The 23,245-nt window shown below is 35.1% G+C and overlaps 1 protein-coding gene across 2 annotated transcripts in view; it reads right to left on the bottom strand.

Annotated features, from left to right (window-relative positions):
• Positions 1-989: 989 nt before the first annotated feature.
• Positions 990-23,245, bottom strand: part of LOC114727689 (uncharacterized) — a 44,081-nt gene continuing 21,825 nt past the window's right edge. For both annotated transcript variants that reach the window (XM_028914387.1, XM_028914388.1), the window contains 20 exons: positions 21,693-21,791; positions 21,110-21,259; positions 20,152-20,191; positions 19,946-20,003; positions 19,621-19,703; positions 17,899-17,997; positions 17,669-17,784; positions 17,459-17,577; positions 16,068-16,138; positions 13,532-13,637; positions 11,426-11,565; positions 11,156-11,314; positions 10,975-11,078; positions 10,605-10,780; positions 8,945-9,134; positions 8,202-8,301; positions 7,649-7,817; positions 6,606-6,688; positions 6,443-6,519; positions 990-1,548 (listed from right to left, as the gene is read on the bottom strand). In XM_028914387.1, the coding sequence (XP_028770220.1) occupies positions 1,377-1,548; positions 6,443-6,519; positions 6,606-6,688; positions 7,649-7,817; positions 8,202-8,301; positions 8,945-9,134; positions 10,605-10,780; positions 10,975-11,078; positions 11,156-11,314; positions 11,426-11,565; positions 13,532-13,637; positions 16,068-16,138; positions 17,459-17,577; positions 17,669-17,784; positions 17,899-17,997; positions 19,621-19,703; positions 19,946-20,003; positions 20,152-20,191; positions 21,110-21,259; positions 21,693-21,791 (2,311 nt within the window). In that variant the 3' untranslated portion in view covers positions 990-1,376. The remainder of the gene's footprint in view (positions 1,549-6,442; positions 6,520-6,605; positions 6,689-7,648; positions 7,818-8,201; positions 8,302-8,944; positions 9,135-10,604; positions 10,781-10,974; positions 11,079-11,155; positions 11,315-11,425; positions 11,566-13,531; positions 13,638-16,067; positions 16,139-17,458; positions 17,578-17,668; positions 17,785-17,898; positions 17,998-19,620; positions 19,704-19,945; positions 20,004-20,151; positions 20,192-21,109; positions 21,260-21,692; positions 21,792-23,245) is intronic.

The raw sequence follows: 23,245 nt of genomic DNA, 5'->3' as shown, positions 1-23,245 counted from the left end.
CTCTTACTAGTGAATCTGACTCTGAGCATTGTTAAAATTGAACCAAATCAATTGAATCCAACTAAATTACCCAGTTTTTGTACGCAAAAATCAACTTTACCAATTGAGCTTGATAAAAGTGAGTTGACTATAATCTAACCTAACCAACCCCAAAACTTTAAATAAATTGTTGCCCGTGTTCATTAAAATACAGGCATGAGTTTTTCTCTTTTAACTTTAATTTTAGAATTACCACAAAAAAAAAAACTTTAATTTTAGAATTACTAAATACCATATGAACTTAAAACATTTAAAACTAACATCAAATACATTTAAACTTAAATTGAGCTTTGTCTAAATAACCAATATGGAATTTTTTTTTTCTTAAATAAAATTTCAACTTTTTTTTGAATGATAAATCAGCTAAATTGTTGTTTGCATTATATTTCAACTTAAATTGAGCTTTGTCTAAATAACCAATATGGAAATAGGTTTAACAGTTAAGCTTTTCTAAATATATACTACTTCCACTCTTAATTATAAGAACTAGTTGATTAATTTAAAGAAATTAAAGAAATAAATTAAGTTAGTCATTTGTAATAGATAGATGTTGTCTTTCCTAAAATATTCTTACTAATCAAATATATTAACTAGAACTACTATTATTAGAAGAACTACTTTAAAAAAATATATATAAATATAAAAGACAAAATGGATTTGGAGCTTATATTAAGGATCAAAATAAAAGCCAAACGAGATCTTATATTAATGACCGGAAGTAGTAATTAACTATAAACAAACTAAACGAAATTCAACTCACCAAATAAAAAACTAGAGAATCCCACAAAAAGAAACATTTTAATAAGTTTTAACAACATTGAACTTGCAAATAACATTATATTTTTCTAAAAATTTCTCATTGAGGCCTTAGTAATTATAAACTTCTTTTCGTAGAATTCTCCCAAGCTAAACGAAATTCAACAATACCCAACAAAAAACGAACGAGATCGTTTGGAAGGCAAAACCAAATATATCTATAGATTTCCTACTTTGATTAGAGCAGTATGATCAACAAAATCAAGCCAAATCAGACCTATGAACAATCCTGCCCAACCGATATTTGTGAGTCCTATGGTCAAAATCAAAATGGTTTACACATTCATGACCTCGACTCTCTCTCATTGTCACCCTTCTCTCACTAGTTTCGGCAACTGATCCCCAAACTATAAAGCAGCCCTCTATTACTTATTTCAATTAGCCCCTTTTGTTTTCGGGGGGGTATATTGATGCCCAACCTATAATGCCTTTTACACGAAGACTGAACTATTACACTCGGGGAAACAGTTGTAACAATCCGAACAAGAATTGATTGAAGTTCATAATTGTGGCCGGAAATCTTAATTAATCTTTGGTTTAGGTCGCCTTGGCCTCAGTACCAAGTAAAGGCACCCCAGAACAATCAAGAAGGCAGGGATTGTCGTCATGTCAAACACCACATGGACTTTTCTCTCTCTTGAGCAGTTAATTGGATGGAGATAGGCCAACGTTGTGTTAACTTGGTCATGAAACCTGCAAAAAGTGACGTACTTAAGCAAAGCTTATAGGAATAAGGATTAATTAAATGGTAACAAAAATAGAAATAAATAGATCGCCTGTCATGGGGATGACAGAGAAAGATATTTGATTAAGAACAGGATCCTCACAGACAGGTCCAGCTTCCAAAAGTCAAAGAAAACTAAGGGAAAAAGGAAATAATATATATAATTCTATTACAGCAATAATAATAAGTGCACAACGCATTATCTACTGGTAAATATAGTCTCAGCATAGCTGCCTGCGCACAAAGAGCAGACCCCACATAATGACAAAGGGCATAGACATAGAACACATATGCAAGCAAAGACCTTGCTATTTTTTCCCATAACACTTAAGATGAGAAGATTAATTGATGATCTTGTAACACTTAATACCAGGTCTGCACGTCTAAAATTAACTAATTTTATTCATCAACCTTCTAGTTACCCAACAGGAGTAATTAAAGGTAAAATTTATTCTGATAGTAATCATTTGATTAGGGAGAAAAAAAATCAAATCATCTACTATTAAAGTCCAACGTGTTACATACCTGGCAAAAAGGGGAGAAAAAAAAAACGCCAGTGAAATTTACTCACTTGGAAGCAGGATGATTATAACTCCGCCTATATTGTATAGTCAGTCCCAAGCCCGTATAAAAGAGAAGGGTTGTGTTAGACCCTCGATAGCCAACGTAAAAACCCGTCGAATCTCATGAACATGGATCAACGAAGTAATTATACTAATGTTAGATCGTTGCTCGGAAGTGACGCACTGTATAGCTCCAGTACAGTGAGAAGTGAGCTAGAGCCGCTACATCGTTGTCCAGATGTCGTGTTAAGTGAGCGAGAGCTACCACATTCTCTTGGACGGAGGCAGCTAAAAAAATTAGTTCATGAGACCAAGATTAGATTTGGCATTTAGAATATTGGGACGCTGAATGAGAAATTTATGGAAGTAGTGGGAGTTATGAGGGTCAGAAGGATTAATATATTGTGCCTCTAAGAAACCAAATGGACTGAAGACGTTGCCAAGGAACTTGGAGAGTATAAACTTTGGTACATAGGAAAGGTGAGTATAAGAAATGGTGTTGGTATCATAGTTGATGAAATATGGAAAAAAAATGTGGTAGAAGTTAAAAGGTTTAAGGATAGAATAATCTTTAAGAGTAGTTGGAAAGAATACTATTAATATCATTAGCGTTTATGTACCTCAGGTTGGGACAGAAACACACCTTAAAGATAAGTTTTGGGAAGATATGGAGAAGTTGGTTCAAAGCATACCACTCGAAGAAAAAATTTTTATCGATGGGAATCTTAATGGACATGTCGGTAAGAAAACAGGATAATTCAGTAGGGCTCATGGTGATTTTGGTTTTGGAGAGCTTAATAGTGGAGGACAATCTATTCTCACCTTTTCTCTTGCATACAATCTTAAGATTATCAACATTTGTTTTAAGAAGCGAGAGAAGCATTTAATCACATACAAGAGTGGTGCCTCAAAATCACAGATTGATTTCTTTTTTATTAAGAATCCGAACAGAAGATTGTGTACTAATTGCAAAGTGATTCCTGGAGATGGAGTGACTGCCCAACATAGAGTACTTATCCTTGATGTACGTTTTAAGAGTACCAGGCAAAAGTACCATCAAGTGGTAAAACCCAGGATTAAGTGGTGGCAGTTAAAAGGTGAAAAGCGGGAGTTATTCAAAAGGACCTTTTTGGAGGAAGGGATTTGAGAGTTGTAAGGAAATGCAAACATGGTGTGGGAAGAGATAGTTACAAGGGTTCGTACGGTAGCTAAAGCAATTTTGAAAGAATCCAAAGGTCATGGTTGAAGAGATAAGGAGACTTGGTAGTGGGATAAGAGTGTGTAAGAAAAAATCAGACAGAAAAGAAATTGTTTTAAGGCCATACATTTGTGTAATAGTATAAAAAAGCGGAAAAAATATCAGTTCGCTAAAAAAGAGACAGAGAGCATTGAGCGAAACACGTACTAAAGCTTATGAGGGGTTTTATAAGGAGTTAAGAACAAAGTCGAGAAAAAGAAATATTTACAAGATTACGAAACAAAAAGAGAAGAAAAAGAGAGATTTGAACCAAATAAAGTGTATAAAGGATGAAGATGGTACTAGTTACTAATGGTGATATTAAGGATAGATGGGAGGCTTACTTTTACAAGTTGTTTAATAAGGAAAGCAATTATGCGACTCAAGACTTACACAGGAGTTGCTAATTAACGAAGATGATCGGAATTTGGCTTTTTACCACAGGATCCGTATCGGAGATGTTAAAGCAACTCTCAAGAAAATGGACAATGGTAAAACCGTTAGACCTGATGATATCCCTATTGAAGTTTGGAAATGTTTGGGCGATGACGGTGAGGTGTGGCTAACCAAACTTTTTAATGAAATTTTACGCTCTATGAATATGCTGGATGATTGGAGGAGAAGCATTTTAGTTCCTATTTACAAGAATAAAAGAGACATTCAAAACTGTGCAAGCTACAGAGGGATAAAACTTATGAGTCATACAATGAAGTTGTGGGAAAAAGTGATGGAATATAAGCTGAGGTTGAAGACTTCTATTTCGGAAAACTAATTTGGATTTATGCTAGGGAGATCCCCATCAGAAGCTATCTATTTACTAAGAGGGTTAATGAAAAGATATAGGAATAAAAAAAGGGATTTACATATGGTTTTTATTAACCAGGAAAAGCTTATGATCGTGTACCAAGAGAAGTAATGCGGAAGGCTTTGGAAAAGAAATATGTACGAGTTGCTTATATCAAAGCCATACAAGATATATATAAGGGGATAACTACTAGTGTAAGAACGACTGGAGGTGAGACAAAGAACTTCCTTATTAAGATTGGCCTACATCAGGGATCTTCTTTGAGTCCGTACTTGTTTAATATTGTTTTAGATGTTCTAACCGAACCTATTCAAAAAAGAATCCCTAAGTTCATGCTCTTCGCGGATGACATAGTTCTCATAGCGGAATCAAAAGAAGAGATTAACACTAGATTGAAGTTATGGAGAAGGATTTTGGAGTCAAAATGTTCCTGCTTGAGTAGGAATAAAACAAAATATATGTATTGTAATTTTGAGAGAAGGCAAGGCAATGGAGATTTGAAGGTAAAGATGGGGGATCAAATCATTCTTCAAGTATCAAAGTTTAAATACTTAGGATCCATTATATATGAGGATGGGAAAATTGATAGAGACGTCTCTTATAGAATACAAGCTGGCTGGTTAAAGTGGAGGAAGGCTACCGGAGTTATTTGTGATAAGAAGGTACCTGAGAAACTTAAGAAAAAATTTTATTGGACTGTTATAAGACCAGCTATGTTGTACGGTAGTGAATGTTAGGTAATAAAAGGAAAACAAAAGCACAAAGTTGGGGTAGCAGAAATGAAGATGTTGAGATTGATGTGTGGTCATTCAAGAAAAGATAAGATTTGAAATAAAAATATTAGAACAAGAGTCGGTGTGGCACCTATCCAAGAGAAAATGATTGAAAATTACTTAAGATGGTTTGGACATGTGCAGAGAAGGGCATTAGAGGCCCCGGTGAGAAGAGTAGATCAAACAATATGGAGTCTTATAAAAAAGGACAGAGGAAGACCGAGAAAAACGCTTAATAAAATAAGTGAACGAGACCTCCTAGTCAACAACATATCTAAGGACTGGGTTATTGATAGAACATGATGGTGTCATGTGATTCATGCAACCAACCCCACATAATGGGATAAGGCTTGTTGTTGTTGGAAGCAGGATGATTATAATTTTCCAGTTTACACGCTTACAAAACTATCAAAATGGCATAATTTATAAAAATAGAAAAATAACTCCAATTCTAGCCGTAGATTTGCATAAATTATCTTCAAAATTCTCTCCCTCTTTCGATCTACAAAGTCAAGCACCCTGCATCCCTCAGAAAGATGTTAAACACTTAATAAGCACGGGGGTAGGGCACCATACTGATGAGGACTTGCCTGAATTCTATGGAGGTAATATCCCATTCACTGCTTTGCTTTACCAGTTTATGATGCGTCCAATTTTCAATCACGCACTTTACCTTTAGCTTGTGTGCTAATAAGTTGGTATTTAACCAAGAGACACCCTGTTCTATAAGGTAACCATCCACTCAAACGACAACACCAAACTGAGGAAGTTGAAGACTCTAGCATTCTTCTGTTGAAGGCCTTACCTTTTGCCTGGGTGTTAATAAGACTTTTTGCTCCCTTCTGTTTTTCTCCTTTTTCTACATGGTATCAGAGCTGAATAGATTTTATCCCTAAACATGATTTGAATCAGACCACTAGAGGCATTTAAGTGTAGGCCATGTCTTCAGAAAGTTGACTTCTTACCCCACCCATTCTGGAACGACTTAGCATAAAAGCATGAGTCCCAACGCCACAAACTAAATTCACTTAACTGCCTTCAAATTTAATGGTGTGGTCAGTGAGGATGTTTGTGAGTGGAAGAGGCAAAGAAGACTAGCAGACAGTGAAGCTATGTAGACATGTAATGCTAAATACAACTACTTAGTCATGACTTGGCAGGAAGGAGACAAAAGATCAGTGAGACCTACGAGTACTATGAGATGGTGAATGAGACGCGGGGAAGTGTTTGAGAGTCTTATGCCACTCTAACACGCTTTACCAAATTCTACGAAGGGCCAACTTAGAATGGCTTATAAACAACTTTTTAATCGTAATTTACGAATAAAAGTAAGCATGTGAAAAGAATTTGTTTTGGCTTACGTGAAACGTACTTATATAAGTAGATTCAAACGAGGACAAAATTGAAAGCCTAATTCAGGGGTTGAACCCAGAAGAAATGATGGTAACCCCAAAGAAAGTATAAATCAGAATAATACTGTCTAACCTTTTTGATGCATCTTCCAAGGTGTTTAGCAGTCTCAATGCTTCATCATAACGTAATTCTCCAGTTACTGTTGATACCTGAAAATAGAAGATTGATAAACCATGTACTGCAAAGCAAGATTAAAATTTCAATAAGTTGATAAACATTAATACTCAGTACTGACCCTTTTCCAAAGGCTTGCAACATAATTGTACTTGTTCACAAGATCATACTCCTGGGACTTGAAAATCTTGAAAGTTTTTTCATCTTTATTTAGTCAAGTATTCATCCACAGAAATTTCATGCTGAGTTGCGTGAGGAAAAAGGCGGAAAACACTGCAAAGTTCCCAACAGTTGAAGGACAGCCTTGAATAAAAAGTTTAACCCAAAATAAAAATTAGCTTTAATCTTTTCTGTTCTCTTAAGGCAAGGCACACTCCACACACACAGGGGAGCAGTTAGTTTCAGTTAAATATTTTCCTTCATATGTTTCTGACAACTCTGTGACGACGGGTACGTCTCAAAGTTAGACTTAGTCACCAAAATTGGTCCATGCAAAAGTGATCACAATTGGATGTAAATCATTGTTTGTAAAGCTCTGCTATTATAAGAGGAAAACTGTCGCTAGTTGCATGATATTAGGAGCACATCAGACATTATTTGTTCTCCAATTAATTCTACCACAATAATTCTGTTATAGTACTCAAATGGCTAGCTATTGTCTGACTGTTTTCCAGTGCTGATTTGAAGATATTGCACCACAATCCCCCTCCTCTCTTGTACTTATTTATCTTACTGAGGCTCTAGCAAGTACAGAGAACCTAAAAAGTCTCAGGCTTTTCTTTCAACTCCACCCTTGTACTTGTTTTCCCCTCTCTGAGTATTAGCATTTGAACTTGAAACCTCAAGGTAATGCTTATTTTCAGCTTACCATAAAGACGAAAGGTGCTAGTAAGTCCACTCTTATATTTTGTTACTTCAAACCAAAAGCTTAAGCTTTTACCATAAAGACCAAAATGTGCTAGTAAAGTTTAGTTGATGTCATTAACTCATTTTATTAATCAGTTCCGTTTTTATCATGAAAAAGAAGGTTTTGCTAGATGAGAAAGAGATTAAAGAAACAAAAATGCAAGGCATCCTCCATTAATGATCATGCTGATGTCACTAGAATATGGAGAAAAAAAATTGAATCATCCAATGGGCTACAACACTTGATTAGAAGGATACTGGTACGCTCCATGAGTAGAAGATGAATTGCTGAATTAACCAGTTGAATTGACTCTTCAAGAGTTGTGATGATGTAACTCCGAGCAACTGAATCAGATTGAAACTGTGAAATATGCCAACCTTGGGATGTTATGGATAGAGGGTTACATCCTACAGACCATGTCCAGTCCTGTAATATTTAGAAATAAACTCTAAGATAACAGTTAAATTACACTATATGAAGGAGCAAAATTCTGCAAACTGACTCCTCAAGGTGCACATTTAAAGGCAGACAAGCTTGCAAAACTTATGTTATTTGTATCAGGCAAGGGAGGCCAATAATATATCTTCTCAAGAGAAACAAGAAAATACAAGAACTAGAACAAATGCATAATTTCAAACATTTGCTTGCAGAAAAATCAAACCAAATTGTTTAGTTGAGATTGTTTAAAGATACTAGGTATCAACTGCAATGGACAAGAACTGAAATGCCACAACTTATATCAGAAATCTGGATCTTCTTTTAGTAGATCATGACACTATGCTACATAAGTTGTACAAACATGAAATGTACCTCAATTGCAGACTCATGAGCTTGACTATAAACAAGATGAAGGGGAAGCAAGCCTGCAAGATGCTCAGCAGCAGCAGCCACCGCAGCTTTAATAGGTTGCCTTCATTGTCCAGAGAAAGGATGAAATCATGAGAAAAACATAAATATCTGGTAATATTTCTCACAAGTAAAATGACAACTAAACTTTCAGTATATATCTTTAGTCCAATCAGTTTTATAAATGATGTGACTTGATTATGACTTGAGGCAATTCATATTATATCCAGTAGCAGCGATTTGATTGCCCTTTTGATGTATTATTGTAATTATTTTTAAATAATAGGATCAACGGTCACTAACCGTTAGGAGAGTTATTTGAGTAGGATTAATGATGTAATTAGGCCTATAAATAGACATGACCAGGGTAACCATTGTACGATATTGATTTTCAGGAATACACAGTGCACTATTTAGTAATCTCTCTGATTTCTCTCCGTCTTCTCTAACTCTCTCTGCCTATCTTCTATCTTCCCCTGTCTCGCTCCCTCTCTGAATCTCTCTTCTACCCCTCTTTCTATTTCTATCCTATCACCTTTCCTGCGAAATAAAAATACACTGCACTCTGGACAAAGTTCAAAACACAAGGCGGATGATGCACGTCCCTTAAGATCCAGAATCTGCTAGCTCAATCATCATGATATTTCCTGAAGAGCTAAATTAATGAGCCACTCTTAAATACATAAAAGATAGATCCAGAATCTAACCTCAAGTTCCATAAAAGAGATTGCCCATTGCACTGTAGATGGCTTTCCCAGGAAGAGTGTTCAGACTGAACAACGATAATCATGTCAGAAAGAGCCCTTGCCTGATAATGTTTATCCAGCAAAAGTGGTTCATTGTAAATGAACCAAAAAATTGGAACCTCTAATGTGGATCTGGAATGTGCATGGCGACCTGCATTGTCCACCATTTAATGAATGCCCAAAACAGCAAGCAGCAATAGAGAAAACATTTTTTCTGGAATGATAATGCAAACAATCCATACATCAAATTATGTCAAACATTTGATAGGATAGGAATGCCAGAAATCTCTTAGAAGCTATGGATGCACTAGTTGCAGCAGAACATAAATAGACTAATGCAACGGAAGATGTATTTGCAGCATAAGGTAAAGAAATGTAAAAGGCGAAAAACAATGTTAGAACAGTTATGGCCTGTATACTCTTTCTAAGCAAAGCGTATAGAAGGGTTCAGGGTGGCTTTAATTTGGATAAGGTCCACGATTTGATCCAGCAGGGTATTAGAGGCAGAACAGTCAGCAGTGACTAATAGAGTTGCCAGGAGAGGTAAAGAGCAAACGGAAAAAGAGAGGACTGAGGGACAATAAGCAGTTACTTGGAATTTAATGGGTTTGAAAGTTCTAGAATCGTAAAAAATGCTAAGCGACATGCTACCTCTGTCTCTGCTCTGCTTTTATATTTCTCTGCTGTGTGTTGAATTACTGTGCTTGTTAGATGTTATTTTCCGGTAAGCAATAGAAAACTTGGAAAGAGAGATTGGTGAAATTTGAGAGAAATCGGACAACTTAGTAATGAAATCATTGCAGCGAAGGATTTCATCCTGCAGGAAGCTTTTCAGAAAGTACAGAACTGAGTTTCAATTACACCAAAAAAAAAAAAAGGTTCTTAAACCAACACGGGTGCATCAAGCCAAAACCATTATTCTTTAGCTGCTTTAACAGGGTGTCAGATTTTACTGCGGCATCTTGCTGTTTGGTGTGCATTCAAGTGACTACCTGCAAGCTACCTCATTTTGGGATCAGTATCCAACTAACTGCTCATGGCATTTTCCTGAGGTGATTGCTCTGGATATACGTGTGAAGCGAAGATACAATTCCAAACATTTGCCCTATATATTTCTCTCCATGGTCCAACAGAGAGTTGCCTGTGGAATAAGTGTGGAGGTTTTGGTGGGATTGGGCGTCTTCAATCAGTCTGGATCAATTTCTCAAAATTCAATTCAAAGAGTTAACCAACAAAACGTTGTGTGAAACGTGCCTTTTATGAGATGTTGGGGCTTGTGGTCAAAGAGAAATTTTAGCATTATCAAAGGCGTGTGTTCTCCCTTAAGTTGATTAGAATATAGCATATTACTACCCACTGGAGTTCAGAAAATGGTTTTTCATTTTTTTAAGGGAACCAATTCAGTGGATATTTGAAGAGACTGTACAGCTTTGTTACCTTAAAAAACTTCATAGGGTTTGTATTATTGTGTATTCTGTTTTGACTTTGGAGAATCTCTTTTAGTCCTTGCTATGAGGATATATCATCCAAGAGCTAGTTGTAGATTCTTGTCTTTCCAATAAAAACTTCATATTAAAAATGGTTCTAAAACAAAAAAGAATTTCAGTTATATGACAAGGACCTTTAAGGGAACTGTGCTCATTGAGCCTCTGCAGCTGGTATTGAAGGATTGAAGAATCAAGGTAGGTATTGATTGTCTTTCGGTAAGTCCCATTCACAAGTAATAGAGGGACAGCAGCTGCTCGCCTAGCAACAGAGAAGGCCATTGCTAAAGCAGGATCCTCTGCCAGTAACAACCTACAAACATTTCATTAAATCTGTTCAAAACTTGGAAAAATGCAGGTTAAGAAGGAAACTGACCATCCATCACCAAGTGATGCATTTAAATTATTTACTACCAAAAGAAAATGTCTTAAGAAAAGTTCAAGAATGATAGAAAAAGGTCTTTTAGCAAACCAAAGGCAGAAACAAATGTAATTTTAATTGCATACATGTGCTGACTGAACATTGGCTTCTGAGAAGGCACCAACAATGAGGAAAGTCCTTCCATTATAGCCTTCATATCCACTGGAAGCTGTTTAATATGTCTAACTTTCTGCATATGTGATTGCAATCATAATATCAATTTTCTGTTAATGAATCCATTCAAAATCAAAAGAAATTATATATTACCTCTTGTGTAATGAAAAACAACTGAAAGGATATCTTCTCATAGTAATGGAAGGCACCATCAGCAAGTGAAGGTGAAACAATATGTCTCGTGGAACCCCAAAGAGTAGCACCAAGATGCGCAAGAAAAGCATCCCGAGCAACTGTGTAATTTTGAAACTCCTTCACAGGGGCAAAACCAAGAAAAAAGCTCTTGTCAAGATCTAAACATAATTGATATTTGATATGGTCACCTCACAACTTTAACTCCAACAGACAAACAAAATGGCCTACCTCTAACGTATCACTGAATAAATTCCAGCTCTCCATTCGCTTTAATGCCTCTAAGGCTTTTTGCTTATGGCTTTCATCATATTCTTCACCTTCAAATGACTGTAGCTCATTTCTCAAATCCCGCATCCTCTCATCGAGTTCTGAAATTATCAGATTATAGAAGCAATATGATTCATCTTATGCAATATTTTACTGTAAAAACAAAAAATTTATCAGGCCAAAGGAGGGGGAAAAAAATTTTATGCAGGTTATTGAGACAGATTGCTTCAATCCAAAAGTTCAAGACATTTAATTAAGTCCTAACATTAATATCTCTATCCCCCCACACGTAAAAGTGTTTTGCACCTTAAATGTGAAATAAACGTCAGTCCACCATACCTTGTGCAGAAATTCTATTTTAATTCTTCGGTAACAAGAGTATTTAAGTATTTTTTAAATAATTAAAATGTGAATAAAAGCCTGACATAAGATTAAAATGATATGAGATGTCGTATTTTCATTTGCTAGAGCATAGATGACACAGCACACTAGCTGCACACAAGAATTTTTCCAAAGTACCATAGTATGTGAGACAACAAATAGTGAAATGTTTTCTAATGATTGAAATTATTCGTTCTATAGAATCCCTTTAATAAGCTTTCAATTCTCTATATTCTCCTCCTAGGCTTCAGCAGTTTGATCATATTTTATTTCTGATCCTTTTTGCTCCTTTATTTCTGCCCAATTGCTCGGACAAAAATGGCAGACTTGTTGCACATCATCCCTATTGATGCCAATGTGGGCCTTGGGCCCAAGAAATACGTGTCAGTTCAAGGTTTTAATTTGTTGCTTAATTCTTGTGGCAGATCTGATTCTATTTTAATTTTGTGGATTTATTAAGAATTTCTTAGCGATTGTGCAGTCAGGCCAAATCCTAGGAGTATTAACTAACAAACTAGCGTATGAGGCTATAAGTGTATGTCTCCACCATTGGAATAAAATAAGTCTTTTGGGCATCAGAATCTTCATGGAATCAGAGCACTAATGATCTGGTTTGGATTAAAGCTAGATGTAGACAGCCGGGTTGCCTTGAACTCAGCACAGTTGAATGAACTGTGTCTGCTGTAGGGATGGTCAGAAATCCTATTCACTATGAACAAACTAAACATGTACAGACAGACAAGCATTTCATCAAGGAGAAGATGGATTCAAGAATCATTGAACTTGCATACGTTCCCTTACACTATCAAGTGGCAGATTTCTTCACTAAGGCATTGGCAAAACCGCAATTTGAAGAGCTTAGAAGCAAGTTGGGAATGATGGACATTTATTCATGAGCTTAAGGGGTAGTGTTGTGTTATGTAATCATACAAGAATAAATGATTTGGTTTAGGGGTGGTCATTAATCCTATAAGCCACATGGGTGAATAATGGCTCACTAATTCAATAAGGCCCAAGGGAAGTTTAGACAAGTCCTAGTGGTTGGTTAGTAAGATAACTGACCTTTGTACATGGGTCAATTTTGATCATCAGCCTAATGAATAGTCAGGAGGATTATTCAGTTTCCGATCTCTCTAATCTTCTTCTCCTTATCTCTCTCTGACTTCTCTCTTTCTCCTCTTCCCTCATTCCCGTTTTCTACAATACCACATTATGTTGGCACCTGTGTGGACCTTGGGCCCAAGCAAGATGTGTTAGTTTTAGGGTTTTAATTTGGTGCTTAATATTCCCTAGCTGACGGCAAATCTGATTCTATTTTAGTTTTGTCTATATATTCACATTTCCTTAGAGATTATGTAATCAGTCCAAATGTTAGTATTAACTAACAGCCTAGGGTATGAGCCTGTAAGGGTACACTTCTACCATTCAAATAATATAAGTCTTTTTGGCATCAAATTCCTCAATCCTAGGTATGTATTGCCACTCCCTGTTGTAAATTGAATGAAAATCATTCTTTTGTGTATAAATATCACGCAGGGAATAAGCACATGCTTATATACATTTACTATTCAGTCAGCGTGTTTACAACCACACTCAATACCAACAAAAAGAGTTGCATGAAAATATTTCAAATGTCATTGGAAGGTGAAATACAAACACTGAGAATGTTAAATAAGATGAGTTCACCTTCACATAAGGCAAGCTTGGCTTTCCTTCCTTTGCAATGCTTAAAAGCAAATAGCTCATATATATCAATCTCCGCAAGAAGAATGTCTATGGCTTGATGATCTTTCTGCAGCATGCACACACAATTAATCCACATTAAATTCTCAACACGAAAGTACAAACTTTCCTTTGACTGTGAAATGCGGATGGGTTTCATTAATGGTGTTGCTGTTCCATAAAGAAAGTATTCCCCAGATATCTTATGATAGGAAAGAGAAGAATATGAGAAAATTAAAACCATAACAAAAAATATTTTAAAAAAATGACGCTTTAACAGATTTAAAATTAAATTTGACAATATAAATACTGAAGGTTCAAACAAACTCCAAGGAGGAAAATCAAGAATTCCACGCTCTGCAGTGGAATGGAATCCCCAATCCTTATATCATACATTTTAATGGTTCAGAGCTCCTGAATAATCTTACCTATGATCTTAATCTTGAAAATCTAGCCTGACATTAGGAACATTATCTAACAAGATAACATAGCCTCTAGAATTCTTCAACCTAAGCCTCTTCAATATTCCCCATGACCGTCTACGAGCTTGTCTATTGGAATAAAGCTGCAGCTATCTATGGTGATAATACACTACGTTATTATGATGTATTGTCTTAACACTGTCAGTTCGAAAGATTAAGATATGGATACTGCTACCTCTATTTGCAAAATTGAGTCTTTTAAAGATGAGTTCATATCATTAATGCAAGCTGTGAAACCTCAGAATCTTATTCATAAAAATAGTCAAGCAAGGCTTACAGAGATATATCAGAATATTACAGCAATAAGAAGGCCATTAAATTTGATGAAATTATAGCATTAAATCTAAATTATTCTGATCCCATAAGACCAGGGATATATAAACCGAAAGTAAACTAGGGTAAAACCATATATATAGCTTCTTGGGCTTAGAAGGAAGGCCAAACACAATATCCAACACTCCCCTTCAAGCTATTGAATAGATGTCAAGCATTCTCACCTTGCTGACTGACTCATCAAATCTGTTTCTATCAAGAGGCTTTTGTGAGATCTGATGTGTTAGAGCAACAATGCCTCCTTGAATCTTCTCCCATATGAAATGCCTACCTATTTCAATATGTTTAGTCCTATTATGTTGGACTGGACTATTGGCATATTCATTGATGATTTGCTGTCACACCATGCTTGAATTGGGATCTGAAATTTCAGTTTAAGTTCTAAATGATGTAATTAGTTGGTAGTGTAAGTAGTAGTTGTTAGTAAGGGGTTAAAAGTTAATTCTCTAGCATTTATTAGTCTTGTAAAAGGCTCCTTGTGGAGAGCAAGATGGGAAAAGTGAAGGCTAACAGTCTTCTGACAGTAGCAGTGTAGTTGGAGTGCGTATAAAGTTTGTGGGAAAAGCCGCGAGAAGGTAGGCAATAGAATGGAGAGAGAAGAGGGCATGGTCTCTCGGAAACCAGGCTTTGTGAGGGTCGATTGCTTGTTTTCTGCTTATTTCCAGTCATTAGTCTTAGTTTTAGAAGAGACTAGTTAGTGTCAGCAAGAGTTACTGGTGGTAACCTACTTCATTTAGTCATTTTACCTTCAGTAATAGAGTAATCAATTATTTTATTTCCTCAAATTTAATCAGATTTAGCAGGTTCTATCATCCCCTATTGTGGAGACACGTTGTCGTCCTAATTTTGTGGTTTGACAATGATACAGCATGTATTAGTGTTTTGGAGATCACCAAACCTGATCATGGCTTTGATGCCATGAAATCAGCCTTGTTGTTTGTCAGTCACTATATCTTTTTTTGGGCTAGGCAAAAGCATCCTCTCATAGGAGGCAATCCTGTTCAAGTCACTGTCAAGCACTAAATGTGGACACCTCTTCTAGTGAAGATTCAAACTTGGTTTGTCACATTGTGGGGGGCTAGACCCAATCCCACTGGTGTCAGTCACCATATCTTTATTCATTGAGGTTTTACCTTTCAAATACAGCCTCAAGACAACAAGCCTACATCATTAGCCAGGACCCTTGAGAACTTCTATTTATCTCAATAGAAAATCTAATCTGTAACCATCTATAAAACCTTAATCTTAATTTATATATACAAGACAACCTAACAAATAATCAAATAATAAGCAAATAGAAAACGGAAACAGAATGTGACTACCAGGAAAAAGTGAAGCTATTGGGTACGACTTCCCACAAAATAAAAGGTAAACCCTTATTCAAAACTAAATTAAATCTAACAGATAATCTAGATATCCTAATTTATATAAAACAAAGACTCCTTATTTATCTTACAATAACAATAAAATAATCCTAACTATGTTTCCCATCACATAACCAAAAGAAAAAGAACAATAGAGCTAAAGAAAGAATGTATCATAGTCTAAGATTTTGCCACCTGAATATTCTACTTCATACAAAAGATGGAATTTTAGGTTGCCTGCTGATGATATTAATTAATCCCATACAACAAAGCAACAATGGAAATTAAAAGAATGCAATCTATCCACCAAATTACACATACATCTCCAAACACAGCAAATTTCTCCTGAATAGCATCTTGCAATCGATCTTCGGCTTCTTCTTCAGAAATTTCTGCAAACCAGAGTGAATGGGAAGAAGAAAAGGATCAAATCTAATACTATGCGAAGGAATTTGACCATGAGCCAACCCATACATCAAGTACCAGATAAAAGATTGAAATTTTAAATTTGAAAGCTTCTTTTCAGGCTTAATATTTAAACAAAATAGTAAATTATCAACCTCAAAAGTTTAAGCAAACTCAAATTGGAAAAGTAGACACATAACATAAGCTCGTAAACTCATCAAACTTTATCCTTCTTTTACTATTATAAAAAATTTATCTCTATTTATAAGTAACTGATAAAATATACAATTACATTTTACACAGATGTAGAATTTATTGTTAAATTTATTATTAAAAATTTATTTAAGTGCAACTTGACTCACGCTCATTCCAAAAAAAAAAAAAAAAGCTATTCAAAATGTTCAACTTAAAATCTGTAATAAAAATCATACATAATTATTTAACAAAAGCTAAAACCGAAAAAATATATATATCATTTTTTTTCCGGCCACTAAAAAAAAAATATACCGTCATTCATCACTGTATTTAAATTGAATGCACTAAATGAAATGCACTTCAAATATATTATGAAACTAAAATATAGCAGATATCAGTCGATCAACTTTTTTTCTAGATTAATAGCATCTCCCATTAAAGTTTCAACACCATTTGAATGGTTGTTGAAACCTTCATGGGAGCTGCAAATTTGTGCAGATGGGCCAGTTTTGGAGCAACAATTCATGGGAGATATTAATGTCATTGAAGATGATGATAAATTTAAATTGATCCTCATCTTTTATGACACTTTATAGTGCTTATTGTTCTTGTTTTTAAATTGTTAAACACATTTTATTTGTTACATTGTGGACTATACATATATGTTGTGTATGTGTAGATATTTAATTACATATATCCCCGTATTTGCCATAATTTGCTGTATCGTATCCAACAATTGTACCCATATCAATACTTCCTAGATGATTACACATATTTAGTTAACAACTTTAGTACTTGTCATCCTTCCCAACATTCTCTATGTTACTATAAGGATTGCACCATGTGCATTGACCGAGCCATTATTATGAAATTGATTGGGTATCATTTGTATTAACAATCCAAATTCTCAGGGTTAACTATCAGGCAGTTTTTTATATTTCTATTTTCTCTCTGATTTCTGGCTATTACCCTGTACATACATGCTCGTCCCTCGTGTATATATATCTGGGCACAGTTTATCTAATATATAGAAGTATTCTGATAGCCAGAAACTACACACCATATTAGTTCATCAACTACAGCGATTTAAAAAAAAAAAAAAGCATTATTACCTGAAACTGCACCGATTGTTTTGTCCACATTAGGTAAGCTTGCTTCCGTCCGCACACCTTCACCACCAACAGAAGGCCCCCATGAGAAAGGACCTGCATTTAAATCAATAAATGCCCATCTGGTACAAAATAGCAACAATTGTTAACAAAATTAAATGAACACATATATGTCTTAATTTCAGTATATGAATAAAGATGAAGAAATTGAACCTATCCTTTCCAATCCACACATCGGTGAGGCATTCTGCATGAAGACCACTGAAGTCCCCCGATTTTAACACCCTTTCCATCAAGATCTTAAGGTCTTTGTGCTTCCCCTTCAATAACTTGAAACATAAGGAAAATTGCAAATGCCAAGGTGAGAGACTGGCAGGATGACCTATCAATCAATATATAACACAGAACTCGTGTTTTCTTCCCCTAAACTTATCAGTACATACCTGCAAAACTTTGGTTTTAATAATATCAGTGGAGTCCTTATGTTGATAGAACTTTCCAAAATTATCCACAGCTTCAAGCCAATTATTGTACCACTCAGCCTACATAAAATTGTCAGGATCTTCAATGAAAAATTGCAGTGAATAACTTTTATTCATTAGACCAAAACACAGAGAGGGAAAGTTGATCAGAATTTTAGCCAATCAATCCCATGAAATAAGGAGCAGAGGGAAAAAAAAAAAAAACCTACAACATCCGACTGTGAAATCTGAGACAGAAATGGAATATATTTAAGTTGGCACGACCACCAAGAAGTTCACTACCTCAAGGTGCGAAGTTCGGACTAGTGTTTTCCCCGCCATCACCACCCCCCCCCAAAAAAAAAAAAAAAAACAAAGAAAAGAAAAGAAATAGAATAATTGTGCTCCTTTCGCTGAAGAACCAGAGTCTTCCAATCTACTGTGGAAGTTTGTCTTTGTTGGATACCTAAGAGCACAAGCCCAAGACCATAAGTATCACTTAGCTGCCACACACACATTGTTTCTCTCTGTTTTTATTTTCATCTATTATTTTGCTGCCAGCATCAATTCCACGTAACTCTTTAGGAATGTTTTTCTCCTGGTGGTTTTATTGTGATGGAAACAACTCCAGAAAATAGGTATTATTCAATGATAAAAGTTGATCTGCAGGGTGTAGGTCTTATAGAGCATACCCAAGACAAAAGAAAACAACTTCTCGCTGTGCACTCGAGAGGCACAGAAACTCTCCCAATTCATTCCTCAGATTTTCCATAACCTCTCCGACTAACCTGTTATGTAGCCCCCTCTCTCACTAACTATCAAACGGAAAATACCACAAATACCCATGCTCCCATGGTTCTCAACCCATCTGTCAATATTACACTTGTATTCAACAGTCTCGGGTCTGCTAAGAATCTGGGTCAACAGCCAAGTCTATAAACTTTTTTTGGCACGTTTAATGAATCATCTCATCAAGCCTTCCATTTTGTTTTCCATTCCCTCAAAACCTAACTAGGCTATGATGACAAATGATGGAACCCAAACCAAACCTAATGCTTGGTGAAACAAGGGTCCTTTATCCTTGCCCATAGAGGAAAATGGACAATGGGATGGCTGCAAAGGGCAGCAATGCCAATTATAGTAAAGGAAAAAAAAATAACAAGAGACCCCTTACTTGGCTTAGGAAGTTTATACGAAGGGGAGTCCCCTCCCTTTGTTTGGCTCAAAAAAAGTTAATGGATGGGAGGGGAGCAACTTTCCTCCCCTCATATGGTCAAGTAAGTTTTAACGGACCTCTTACCCCTCCCCACAAGTGAGGGATTTTAGAGCAGAGACTCTTAAATGTGGCATTTTTAGACAATATTGCCCTTACAATAATACTAAGTTCCATTATTGCCCATAAATCCCTCCCCTCTCCTCCCATCCAATAAAACCCAACAAGGAACGCTCCCTCCCCTCTCATGCTCCCCATAAAATCTCTACCCTCACCTCCATTCCCATGAAATCCCTCCCCACCCTCAAATAAAATCTGCCACAACAAACAAACACGTATAATATTAGTGTTCTCAATTCTTGTCCACACTCCTCTAAGAAAACTGATATTGGGTCCATCAAATTAAAATAATAATTTTTTACCTAAATGTTAGGAAACTAACAATTAAATCGAATAAGCTCTGCTGCTACTCAAAGGAAACAAGTACTTACAATATCAGTGTCCTCAGTTCTTGTCCATGAAAACATCATCATTGGGTGCTTCACATACAATGGTCGTTGAATCTTAGGAAGAGCTGTAAAACAATTTATGCAGTGAATGGAAAAGGACATTAAGTGAATTTAAAAGGAAAAATTCATATTTCAAACTTCTGGAAAGGACATATATTGAAAAGTTCAAGAGTTTTAAACAAAACTCTGCTCATTGAGAGGGTTTCTCTCATGAAGAATCAAGATTTGGGGAGATCATAATGCTGATTTCTAACATAATCATAATGATTCAGAACTCTGCCAACATTTACCAAAAAGAATTTCTTACCAAGAAGAGTTTCAGGAATGGCTTCTGACTGATGAATCTCCACCTGCAAAGTCTTATTCTGCATGATACAGGAGATGTGAGTGCTTACATTACATGAATCAATAATTAGTTTTTACATGTAACTTTCTATATGCAGATTCAAGAATTAAACAAGCACATCACATTCAAAACAAAAGTCCTCAGTACAGAAGGAAAGTGACAATAACCTCTTTAAGCACGTTGATTTCAGACTGAGATAAACCTCTCCTACAATGTTTGAAAATAAAAAAAATCAAAAGAGATAAACAAGATATGTAGGCATACATTCAGATCAACAGAAAGTAATGAACAAATCAGAATGTTACAAAATTTGATTACAAATTGACAGAGAAATTGATGAAGATGTTACACAAAGGATACTAAGCTAGATGGTTGAAATGGATTAAGGCATCACAAGTTATATGTGGTCGCAAAGTTCCTACTAAGCTAAATGTGAGCACTGAAAGATCAACAAAAGCATAAAATTAGGGTAACAGAGATGATGATATTAAGATGGATGTGTGGTTGTACAAAAAGAAAAAAAAAACTAATATTCATTATGATTGTATGAAAGGACAAGTTAGCATGGCATCAATTGAAGACAAAATGGTAGAAAATCATTTAAGATTATTCAGTCATATGCACAGAAGGCTGATTAAAGAGTCAATGAAGGGGTGAGCATATGGTCTGTAGCCTTGTAAAGAGATGAGGGAGTACAAGGACACTCAACGAAATTATAAATCAAGATCTATTAGTGAACATATATAAGGAAGAGTTGGTTGTGAATAGAGTGCAATGACATTGTGCAATTCATGTAGTCTATCTCACTTGCTGAGATGACGCTTATTGTTGAATGTTTTCTTCCATAAGAAATATTCTTTAACCTTAAATATCCCCTTGAAAAAAACCTAAATCATTGAGTTGAAGTGTAATCAAGCAAAGACGCCAAATTCGTCAAAGCTAAAACATTCCCTCCCAAAAGATCCTCTTAAAACCCGTCAGACTATCCACTTTTTTTATCCACTTTCTTATTCATTAAATTGATATATTGCAATTAAAAAGAGAGCTCTGTAGCACATAGTAAATGATATATATCCATGATGAAAAGGAATTCAGTAAATTGTATGATCAAATTGGGCTACTCACCGATACCCATATTTAGGCCTGTTTATATCTCGCTTAGTGTTCAAAATGAAAACATTATATGCCTTTTCAAGTTGAAGGTATTCAACTAGACTACCCGCAAGAGCATCTATCATGTCAAGATCTACTTGCCAAACACCACCATCATTATCCCTATAAGCAACAAGGCAAAGCAATTAGAGAAAGCAAGTAAGAGAAACAAAAGGCAAAACAAATAAATCAAGGTGGATTGCACTTTTTGGTTGATCATTGAGCATAAGGGTATTGATTAATAGAAGTTACAAATGGGTAGCAAGCAGTGAGCCATCTATCACTCATTCTCTACTAGTCTCATTTTGCAGCTTTTGATCACATAAGCTACTAATTATCTTCTTTTCTTGTAGTTAATGTGGGTCCATTGATGCATAGGATTTGAGAAATGACGCATTATTCATGCCTCATGAATAGTGAGACTTGTTAAAATTTCCATATTGCATGTGAATTTTAGGCTACTAGAGGATTCAATGCTATAATACTAGTCAAAGCAAACCTAAATACTTCTACTAACAAATAAATTGTTAAGAAATACAATATAAGCATAACAAACCTGCTACCAACCGGATTTTCCTTGCGACCAAAAGTATGTATGGCATGCTCAAATAAAGAAGTAACCTTCTCCCCCATCTCTATAGCATGAACCGAAAAACTGCACCAAAGTATCACAATCTTAGTGATGAACGACAACACTAACTTTTTCGATCACATTTGATTTGGAGGCACCAGTTATGTACCTCCATCTACAATATCACCCAAAAAGGACTATGAAATGAGTCACTTAACGCAGGTTCCACTTATGAACCAGCAGAGGGATTGGAAAGCTCCTGTGAGCTAATTTTACATAAACCTCTTGATTGTTTCCATTCTTCTATTCTCTTATTCGTTTTAAGAGGACTGCTCATCAATCTATGTTCTTTTCTTTCTAATATGTATATTTCTTAATGGAAGCGAGAGAATAAGGGAATTCTGAATAAACTGATATATATTAGCATGATTGAATTCGGGGGGAAAGGTTTAGCTTTTGTTACATAACAGGACATTAAACATCAAGGAAAGCCAATCAAAAGCACTGCTGCTACTCTTTTGAGGTAGAAGCCACCAAAGACCACATATGGGTTTACATAATTCAATTGTGTAATATTTCTTTTTCATCCATTCATTTAGTTCACATTTCGCGTTGTAACTCCTCCAAATTGGATGCCAAGACAATGTGCTTGCGAACATTTTTCCTCTATCAAAACCCCTTTTCAATTGAATCATAATGGTAGGAAACTGCAACTTTTTTCAACAGAATAATAACAAGAGACACTGGAAACTGCCAGCAAGTGGGATAACCAGGGTTCATAAACAAAAGGGATAATTAATATGCACGTCCTTATATTTTTAACCGGTTTTTAATCAAGTTCCTACAATTTTTTTTTTTCTTTTTATCAGGTCCTTATTGTTTTACCTTATTTTTAATTAGGTCCTTGTAGTTTTTATTCTTTATTCTATAAATAATAAATTATTATAATAATCTTATGTTAATATTCTTTTAAACTTTTAGTTAAACATGTATATTATTTATTTTTCAATTCCAATTTTTATGATTATAAAATTCAAATTATAATAATAAAATTTTATAAAATTAGAATATAATTATAAATAATTTATAGTTAAGCATAATTGATTATTCTGATTTATTATTAATTACTAAATGATTATATTAATTATTTTGTCCAATTATGTAATTATTAATCTAATAATGAAATTATTTATAATTTTTTTAAAACTACAAAGAACCTAATTAAAAAATAAGTGAAACTATAAGGACCTGAAAAAAAGGAAAAAAAATGGAGGGGCCTAATTAAAAACATGTGAAAGTAAAAAAATCTTATAAAAAGAAAAAATTTTATGGGGACCTGATTAAAAATCAGATGAAACTATAAGGATCCAGAGATTAATTATCCCTAAACAAAATAACTGAATAAGATTACAAAAGATGGATCCGATCCCAGCCAAAACTCATATCCAAAAAACACCCAGATACAAAATAACAATCACAAGGAAGACATCACATGAAGACACGTGATAGAACAATAATCCACAAGGCAGTGTCAGTGG

The sequence above is a fragment of the Neltuma alba genome, unplaced genomic scaffold, assembly GCF_004799145.2.
Source record: "Neltuma alba isolate B1F8T4 unplaced genomic scaffold, ASM479914v2 tig00012505_pilon, whole genome shotgun sequence".
NCBI lineage: Eukaryota > Viridiplantae > Streptophyta > Magnoliopsida > Fabales > Fabaceae > Neltuma > Neltuma alba.
This window is presented reverse-complemented; position numbering and strand designations above follow the sequence as displayed.